The following is a 10,000-nucleotide window of genomic DNA, read 5'->3' as shown; positions in this document are numbered from 1 at the left end:
TTTGAACATCTTGGCATGGTTCTGTTATAATCTCCACCCGGCACAGCCAGAAGAGGACTGGCCACCCCTCATAGCCTGGTTCCTCTCTAGGTTTCTTCCTAGGTTTTGCCTTTCTAGGAGTTTTTCCTAGCCACCGTGCTTCTACACCTGCATTACTAGCTGTTTGGGGTTTTAGGCTGGGTTTCTGTACAGCACTTCGAGATATTAGCTGATGTAAGAAGGGCTATATAAAATAAAATTGATTGATTGATTGATTGATTGATAGCCAGGGACCAGGAGGGAGGGAAAGCAGCTTGGTAATATCATCCCCATTGTCTCTCCGCTGGGAATGGATCATGGTCTACAGTAGTGTTAAGTCTGTGTAGGGGGAATAGGAATGGATCATGGTGTACACACACACAGATTTATTTTCGTGAAATATCTGAACTTTTTGGGGAGTAAAAATGTTTGAACATTAAAAATCCAATTTTCCCTAAACCTAACCCTTAAGCTTAGAACAGCATTTGAACAAATTCAGGACATTAAAAAAGTCCTGACTTTTCAAAAAAGTACTTATTTTCCTACCTTGTCAGGACATTGGGGTGAATTGTGAGGACACTGGGGTCCTGATAAGTATGAAAACAAGTACACACACCACACACACACAGACACCTCTGTACCCCCCCACACCCTACAAACACACTCTTTTCCCTCCACCTCATTCATTAACAATACCCTCTGTCTCTACACATCAAACAGCAGAAAATAGTGATGTTTCACAGCCAAACCCCTGCTCTCCCCTAATCACCCATCTGAACATCAAACAGCAGAACAGAGTGATGTTTTACAGCCAAACCCCTGCTCTCCCCTAATCACCCATCTGAACATCAAACAGCAGAACAGAGGGATGTTTTACAGCCAAACCCCTGCTCTCCCCTAATCACCCATCTGAACATCAAACAGCAGAACAGAGTGATGTTTTACAGCCAAACCCCTGCTCTCCCCTAATCACCCATCTGAACATCAAACAGCAGAACAGAGGGATGTTTTACAGCCAAACCCCTGCTCTCCCCTAATCACCCATCTGAACATCAAACAGCAGAACAGAGGATGTTTTACAGCCAACCCCTGCTCTCCCCTAATCACCCATCTGAACATCAAACAGCAGAACAGAGGGATGTTTTACAGCCAAACCCCTGCTCTCCCCTAATCACCCATCCGAACATCAAACAGCAGAACAGAGGGATGTTTTACAGCCAAACCCCTGCTCTCCCCTAATCACCCATCCGAACATCAAACAGCAGAACAGAGGGATGTTTTACAGCCAAACCCCTGCTCTCCCATAATCACCCATCTGAACATCAAACAGCAGAACAGAGGGATGTTTTACAGCCAAACCCCTGCTCTCCCCTAATCACCCATCTGAACATCAAACAGCAGAACAGAGGGATGTTTTACAGCCAAACCCCTGCTCTCCCCTAATCACCCATCTGAACATCAAACAGCAGAACAGAGTGATGTTTTACAGCCAAACCCCTGCTCTCCCCTAATCACCCATCTGAACATCAAACAGCAGAACAGAGGGATGTTTCACAGCCAAACCCCTGCTCTCCCCTAATCACCCATCTGAACATCAAACAGCAGAACAGAGGGATGTTTTACTGCTCTCCCCTAATCACCCATCTGAGAGGGAGGGACAAAACCACATCTGAGACTGACTTGGGGCCCAAATGGCACCCTATTCCCTTTATAGTGCACTACTTTCGACCAGGGCTCGTGCACTATATAGGGAACAGGGTGCCATTTGGAATGCATCCTAGGGCTTATGTTATTGACACAGATCGCCCGCCCCCCCCCCCGCGTGCCATCAGAGGCAGCATGGGCGGCCAATAATTTAGCCCAAACACCGTGAAGAGATGAGCCACCTACCTCTCTCTGCTATCTGTGCCTGTGTACTCCTCTGCTCCTGTGGAAAGAGACAGAGGGAAGAGTTGGTGGTGAAGAGATATAGAGACAGAAGGAGGGTGTATCACAATGGAACATATATAGTAGCCTAACGCAGTTGTTCCTGCCTAGTACTAACACACCACATTCGACGCATCGTCAAGCCCTTAATTAGTTGAATCAGGTCTGCTAGTACTGGGCGGCAACAAAACCCTGCACACCCTGTGGGTCCCCAGAAGCAGGACTGGAGAACAGTGGTCTAGAGGTTGTTTCTATAAAGCTGGTGATAATGGTCTTCACCTGAGGAAAACCTGGTCCTTTTCCTGACTGGTCCTCTGAAATACTCCAGTCTGATGATCCTGGTGCCTTTAACTCTGAGGGGTCTGGAGATGGACAGAGAGAGAGAGAGAGAGAGAGAGAGAGAGGAGAGAGAGAGAGAGAGGGAGAGAGAGAGAGAGAGAGAGAGAGAGAGAGAGAGAGAGAGAGAGAGAGAGAGAGAGAGAGAGAGAGAGAGAGAGAGAGAGAGAGAGAAAAAGACAAGAGAGAGACTTCCATAGAGACACACCGTAAACACAATGAAACAGTCGCCCTATATATTGAGTAGCCTCAAGTGCCAGGCTTCTAGGCTGCAGACACAAGAGTATGTCTGGCCACAAGAGACTTCTCTTTTAGAACGTCTTTATTTACCACTCTGACTTCCTCATTCATTCCATTGTAGCTGTAACTGTTCTTACATGCTGGAGGTCATTTAAGCACCAATTACTTAATGGTTCACCCTGCCCTTCAACGTCTTCATTGTGTGTTTAAAACTAGTTATAAATGTAAAACTAGCTGTAAATGTAAAACTAGTTGTAAATGTAAACTAGCTGTAAATGTAAAACTAGTTGTAAACCAGCTGTAAATGTTAACAAAGTGTAAATGTAAACTAGTTGTACACATAAAATAGTTGTAAATGTAAACTAGTTGTAAATGTACAACTAATTGTACATGTAAAATTAGCTGTGCATGTAAACTAGTAGTAAACGTAAACTACTTGTAAATGTAAAAATAGTTGTAAATGTAAACTAGGTATACATGTAAAACTAGTTGTAAATGCAAAACTAGTTGTAAACGTAAACGTATTGTAAACGTAAACTAGTTGTAAACATAAACTAGTTGTACATGTAAAACTAGCTGTAAATGTAAACAAGCTGTAAATGTTAAACTCGTTGTAAACCAGCTGTAAATGTTAACTAATTGTAAATGTTAACTAGTTGTAAACATAAAATAGTTGTACATGTAAACTAGTTGTAAATGTACAACTAATGTTAAATGTAAAATTAGCTGTAAACGTTAACTAGTTGTAAACGTAAAACTAGTTGTAAATGTAAACTAGTTATACATGTAAAACGTGTTGTAAATATGTATATATGCAGTCTTGTGATCTTTTTCTATTCTATTATTTTACTTAGTATTATTAGTATTAGTAGTAGTAGTAGTATTAGTACTATTTCACTCACTTCTCTTTGACCTGCATGTTGGAGCTCGGAGCTTAAGAATGTCACTGTACCCTGTGCATGTGACTAATAAACTCTGATTTGATAATGGTCCCGAACACACACCAGTACTAATGAGAGCCTGCTAATTCCAGAGAACGCTAACTGCCAGCTCAGTGAGTCAATTAACTCTGCCCTCCATCCCTGTCTCGCTCCATCCATTCATCACTCCCTCCATCCCTTCACAGATGCACAGGGCTGAGGCTGCCCTGCAGGCAAGGGGTTCTGGGAAGTGGGCATAGTTCCGAGCCGAATCATAACAGTTGGAGAAGGGGGGGATTTAGAGCCGAACCATTAGAGGAGAGTGAGGGGTGGGACTCTGGATTGAGCAAAACAGGGTTATTTGCCATTTCCCTCCTGGCACAAAAGGCTCCTTAACCAACTCCACCTTGGTAATTGTGGCACCGCATTATCATCTGTGTAACAAAGCTAACAAACAAACAAAAACAAACTTGCATTGAGAACCAGTCAGTAGCCTTGCGGTCTGTGGTGAAAATAGCGCAGCTATCTGGAGGCTATGATGAAAAGTTATAATTGGGGAAATGTCCATAACCATTACCCTCGGAGCTGGACCCAGTTAAACTCTGCTTATAAGGATCTCTAGAATGAATTATCTGGTGGTCCTGCAACTTCTGTCCTTGGGTCTAATGATATCACCATAGTTTCAATGTCAGTCATGTACTACTGCTGTTGCTGGGGATATCCGACCATCTGAGCTGATCTATAAAACTCAGGACCCTAGTTGTACTTGTAGGCTATACCTGGGGCCTGGAGTACTCCTGGTCTGGTCATATGGTGATGAAAACCTCCTGGCCCTATGTACGTCCCGAGTTTGAGTGGTGTGCTGTTAGGACACTAAGGAGTTTCAGTGGTGTGCTGTTGGAAGGACACTAAGGAGTTTCAGTGGTGTGCTGTTGGAAGGACACTAAGGAGTTTCAGTGGTGTGCTGTTGGAAGGACACTAAGGAGTTTCAGTGGTGTGCTGTTGGAAGGACACTAAGGAGTTTCAGTGGTGTGCTGTTGGAAGGACACTAAGGAGTTAAGGAGTTGGTCTCAGCTGTTTTGGGCACCTGAAGGCTTTTGAATGATGGTGTCTGGCTTACATCTGTAGACTGGATATATACTGCCGAGAATCAGAGATAAGTTAATTAAAAAGCCCGTAATTTCATTTTTGTGCTCTCTCAACAACAGTCATATCAAAAGTAATCTGGAATAGAGTTCTGAAGCTGAGATGACTGATTGAGAAGTGAAGGCAAACCCATCAATGTTCAGGGTCTGCAGAGTTGTTTATGGCGCCCTCTTGTGTCAAGCCACCACACTGCAGCAGAAGACATCAGGCAGACCAGGGGGTGGAGCCAGTCCTGGAGGGCTTTAGAATGCCAGAAGGTGCAGGTTTTTGTTCCAGCCCAGCTATAAAACCCTCAATTCACCTTTTCACCGTCTAAATAGGAGACTATGATTAGTTGATCATTTTAATCAGATGTGTTAACTTACAGTTGGGCTGGAACAAAAGCCTGCAACACAGTGGCTCTCCAGGATGTTGGAAATTGCAGACCCTCCCTTGTCTGTAGTCTCATGATGCCAGACATCGTACTACATCTCACCATTCCTGATGTAGGAGACCAAGACTGGGAGATCAAGTTGATCCCCAGTTGATCCCTTGTCTCGGACCGTTAAAACACACCTGTGGCCAAAATGAAGGACTCTGGGGTTCTCTCAGGTAGAGGGGGAGGGGAATCTTCACTCTGGTCACTGTCTGGGTCAGAGGTCAGAGTACAGCAGGGGTTACTACCAGGGGTCAAAGGTCAAATCGATGGTCAATCGGCAGCCAATCAAACGACAGCGAGAAACAGAAAATCTGAAATGGCGCCCTATTCCTAATGATTAAGTGCACTACTTTTAGCCAGAGTCCTAGGTAAAGTATTTCAGATGCAGCCAGAGAGACAAGCTCAGAATACATCATCCCAGATCAGAGCCATAACCACCACAAACCAAGACAATGCGCCCACAAAGCCAAGCACAGCCAAAATCAACGCCAAACCATTCCATCATTCCCATCAAATCACAGCTGTTTAAATCACAAGCAAAGACATCATACAATCAGAGATCAGGTGATTTTGAGATCATGATTAGGATATCGCTTGATTCCCATCAGCTGCCTTTGCTCAAAACCACACATCACATCTCCGGGCAGTGAAGTGACGGTCAGGCCGTTGGTCATAGCGTGGCAATACAGGAGACTTTACACCCGTGCACATGGTTGGTTGGTATACATGCATTGTTCCCCCCTCCCTCCCTCCACACACACATCCATCCCAGCCCCCCACCGATACACCTTCCAGGACCCACTGAAACATCTCCTGGTGCTTGACCACTAGCGAGTTCTCTGTCTAACGCACACTCAGTCTCCCTCAGCTCATCCTAGCCTGACCTCTCACAGCACTCTCCTCCATCCCTTCCTATATGGATCCCCTCCTCCCTTCACCCCTATATCCATCCTTCCATCCCTCCTGACGAATCTTTCCACATCAACTATCCTCCCAGACACCGTCTGCTCCCTCGCGCGCTCTCACACCCAGCCTAACACTACTCTGTCTGACAAGGGCACGGAGGGAAACACGCAAGCAGAATAAGGGTCCAGGAGACATTTTTCATTGTGAAAACACATTATTCAGCTGTAGTCGATTGTGCTTAGCTTCAAGTTATCCACACCACTCACCTGCTAGCAGAGCCATTTGTGCAGGCGCAGGCTACTTTAGCGCCTGTCTATTGCCTGGCTCCTCTAGCGTGTCTAGTCTCCTCTCCTGTCTGAAACACCCTGTTGAGCCCTAGCAACGTATCTCCTGTCTGAAACACCCCGTTGAGCCCTAGCAACGTCTCTCCTATCTGAAACACCCTGTTGAGCCCTAGCAACGTCTCTCCTGTCTGAAACACCCCGTTGAGCCCTAGCAACGTCTCTCCTGTCTGAAACACCCCGTTGAGCCCTAGCAACATCTCTCCTGTCTGAAACTACCCGTTGAGCCCTAGCAACATCTCTCTCCTGTCTGAAATACCCTGTTGAGCCCTAGCAACGTCTCTCCTGTCTGAAACACCCCGTTGAGCCCTAGCAACGTCTCTCCTGTCTGAAACACCCCGTTGAGCCCTAGCAACGTCTCTCCTGTCTGAAACACCCGTTGAGCCCTAGCAACGTCTCTCCTGTCTGAAACACCCAGTTGAGCCCCTAGCAACGTCTCTCCTGTCTGAAACACCCCCGTTGAGCCCTAGCAACGTCTCTCCTGTCTGAAACACCCTGTTGAGCCCTAGCAACGTCTCTCCTGTCTGAAACACCCCGTTGAGCCCTAGCAACGTCTCTCCTGTCTGAAACACCCCGTTGAGCCCTAGCAACGTCTCTCCTGTCTGAAACACCCCGTTGAGCCCTAGCAACGTCTCTCCTTGGGGAAAGCAGAAACAGCCTGGTACATTACAGTCTGTGTCCCAAATGGCACCCTTTTGTCAAAAGTAGTGCACTATATAGGGAACAGGGTGCCATTTGGGATGCAACCTACACTGCCAACCAGCTCAGTCGTGGGGCAGCTGGGGGTCCGCAGAACACATTAGCCCTGTTTGCACCATGGACAGATGTAAGATTAATCTATGCTTTGGCCCCCAGAGCACCGCTAACGGCCCACTTCCAATGGGGTGACACGCAGGCAAACACACACACACCTCCCCCGCCAAGCACTGATGGTCAGAAAGCGCCACATGCCATGAGCTCAAAGAAACCAACAGCAGAGCCTGTAGCCACACACCATCAGATGTCTACTCCTCCTCACCTTCAGAACATTTCACATCATCAACAAATCATTACATTTACATTTACGTCATTTAGCAGACGCTCTTATCCAGAGCGACTTACAGGAGCAATTAGGGTTAAGTGCCTTGCTCAAGGGCACATCGACAGATTTTTCACCTAGTCGTCCAATAGAAGCATCAGACTGTCTGAAAAGACTTACCATTACCCCTCTCAACATAACCCCATCTAAGACTTACCATTACCCCTCTCAACATAACCCCATCTAAGACTTACCATTACCCCTCTCAACATAACCCCATCTAAGACTTACCATTACCCCTCTCAACATAACCCCATCTAAGACTTACCATTACCCCTCTCAACATAACCCCATCTAAGACTTACCATTACCCCTCTCAACATAACCCCATCTAAGACTTACCATTAGCTCTTTCCTCCCACTCAGCCCGCCCCACCTCCCACATTAACCTGTAGACATAACCCCACCATCTTTACATAACCCCACTCAGCATCCTGTCCTGTTCTGTCCCTTCACTGTCACAGAATACTGTGGTAACTCCAACTTGAGCCTTTGACATGTAGTCTATAGCCTAAACCCTAAGCCAAGGGCCCGCCAGAGCAGGCGTAATATGGGCCTATACACCATCTAATAACATTGATAGTGTGGGCTACACTATCGTGCCGTGATCTGTTTATTTGACCTCCAGTGAGACACCATTATGTGTGTGTGTCTTGTCCTCATTCTACAGTGGACTAGGACTGGGTTACCATGGTAAAATGGCAGATTACGCATTTACTGTACTTCAGAAAATGAGTGACTATAGCAGGTCAGAGTTGGACGAAGAAATTCCGAAAAAAAATCAGTTTATTGACACTTCTTTTGGGAGGGGTTACATTACATAATTAGTTCCATGGTTTAACAAGTTTTATAACAATATATTCAATGTATCCAGACAGTATCTGTTTTAGACATAATTAAAATGTTCATTCTCCACATAAGCAGTCCATAAGCAAGTCTGTGTGTATATAATTAGTCTATATTTCAAGCCAGTGGTCTGAGACTGTCAGTTGGACTGAACATTAGTCTATATTTCAAGCCAGTGGTCTGAGACTGTCAGTTGGACTGAACATTAGTCTATATTTCAAACCAGTGGTCTGAGACTGTCAGTTGGACTGAACATTAGTCTATATTTCAAGCCAGTGGTCTGAGACTGTCAGTTGGACTGAACATTAGTCTATATTTCAAGCCAGTGGTCTGAGACTGTCAGTTGGACTGAACATTAGTCTATATTTCAAGCCAGTGGTCTGAGACTGTCAGTTGGACTGAACATTAGTCTATATTTCAAGCCAGTGGTCTGAGACTGTCAGTTGGACTGATCATTAGTCTATATTTCAAGCCAGTGGTCTGAGACTGTCAGTTGGCCTGAACATTAGTCTATATTTCAAGCCAGTGGTCTGAGACTGTCAGTTGGACTGATCATTAGTCTATATTTCAAGCCAGTGGTCTGAGACTGTCAGTTGGACTGAACATTAGTCTATATTTCAAGCCAGTGGTCTGAGACTGTCAGTTGGACTGATCAATCTCCATTGTCCCTGGCAGTGCTGTGTGTTAATATAGATCTGTGGTCTACATACCTCATCTGTCTGTGTGTGTGTGTCTAGATGGCCTTGGACAGCCTGTCATTACAGTGTGGTCTGCCAGTGCCCTCTTGGCCACGGACGTAGTCTCCAGCTCAACACAAACTGACCCTAGATCTGCCTGTCAGCTGCTACTCCACCCTACAGCTGACCACAAGAACCACTGACCCTTAGTCAGCCCTTACAATAGGACCCCAACCAGACCACCTGGGTTCAAATACTATTTGAAATATTTAACATACTTTTAACGTTTGCTTTAGTCTCCCTGGAGTGCCAAATTGGTCCATTGCCCCCAGGCAAGCTCAGATAAAGCCCAGATATAGTATTTGAAATGATTTCAAATAGTGTTTAAACCCAGCTCTGACCCTCACTCCCAGCCCATCTTCTATCCCTGTGTCTGGTCCCTAGTCTGTTTCAGTCAGTAGTACCACATCCCAACTGAGAGTTAGGGAGGTAGGTTAGTTAGTAATAACCCTAACGTCACCACGTACTTGATGCCGTTTCCGTCGGCGACCGTTGCCCGGCGATGGACATGGTCGACACCTTCCTGTGCGGGTGTTCGCCATGGGCCGCCGTAACCGTGGCCGTTGCCTTGGAGGACCATGAAGGTCTGGAACTCTCCCCTCCTCCTACTCCAGTGATCCCTCCATCTCCCATCACATCAGGGAAGTCTGAGTGCAGAGGGTTGGTGAAGCTCAGAGCAGTCCTGACAGGGGTGGAGGTGGAGGAGAGAGGCTGGGAAGAGGTCAGATTGGAGGTGGGGGTGCTCTCTGACCCAGCCACCAGGGCTGGAGGTGTGGGGGCTTTCTCGGGGCTGATCCAGCCTGCCTGACCCACCTTCTCCCCCGTAAGGGGCAGGTGGTTGGGGCGGGCGGGGAGGGGTCCAAAGGCACCCTGGTGCGTTATGATGTCGGCCCCTGAGTCCTCAGAAAAAGAGGAACTAGAGGTGTTGGAGCGGGTCTTGAAGGCATGGGATCTATGCAGCTTGCTGTTACCATCGAAGCTCTTAGGACCCTCCTGTAACGGTACCTTCTGTATCTCAATACTCAACTTCCTCTCCAGACGCACTGAACCGTCCGCTGGGGAGGGGGAGGAGGGAGAGGGGGCCTGGG

At 46.6% G+C, this 10,000-nt stretch overlaps 1 protein-coding gene across 3 annotated transcripts in view; it reads right to left on the bottom strand.

Annotated features, from left to right (window-relative positions):
* The window catches only part of LOC121568096 (tyrosine-protein phosphatase non-receptor type 12), a 67,786-nt gene that overhangs the window by 5,403 nt on the left and 52,383 nt on the right, over positions 1-10,000 (bottom strand). For 2 of the 3 annotated variants that reach the window (XM_045220919.1, XM_045220920.1), the window contains exons 13-16: positions 9,380-10,000; positions 5,142-5,213; positions 2,224-2,306; positions 1,909-1,945 (exon numbers count right to left, since the gene is read on the bottom strand). The exon at positions 9,380-10,000 is cut by the window's right edge. In XM_045220919.1, the coding sequence (XP_045076854.1) occupies positions 1,909-1,945; positions 2,224-2,306; positions 5,142-5,213; positions 9,380-10,000 (813 nt within the window). The remainder of the gene's footprint in view (positions 1-1,908; positions 1,946-2,223; positions 2,307-5,141; positions 5,214-9,379) is intronic. The other variant, XM_045220921.1, reaches the window with a different exon arrangement.

This window comes from Coregonus clupeaformis, chromosome 6, assembly GCF_020615455.1.
Source record: "Coregonus clupeaformis isolate EN_2021a chromosome 6, ASM2061545v1, whole genome shotgun sequence".
NCBI lineage: Eukaryota > Metazoa > Chordata > Actinopteri > Salmoniformes > Salmonidae > Coregonus > Coregonus clupeaformis.
The sequence above is the reverse complement of the archived record's forward strand: the minus strand, read 5'-3'. Positions and strand labels throughout refer to the sequence as shown.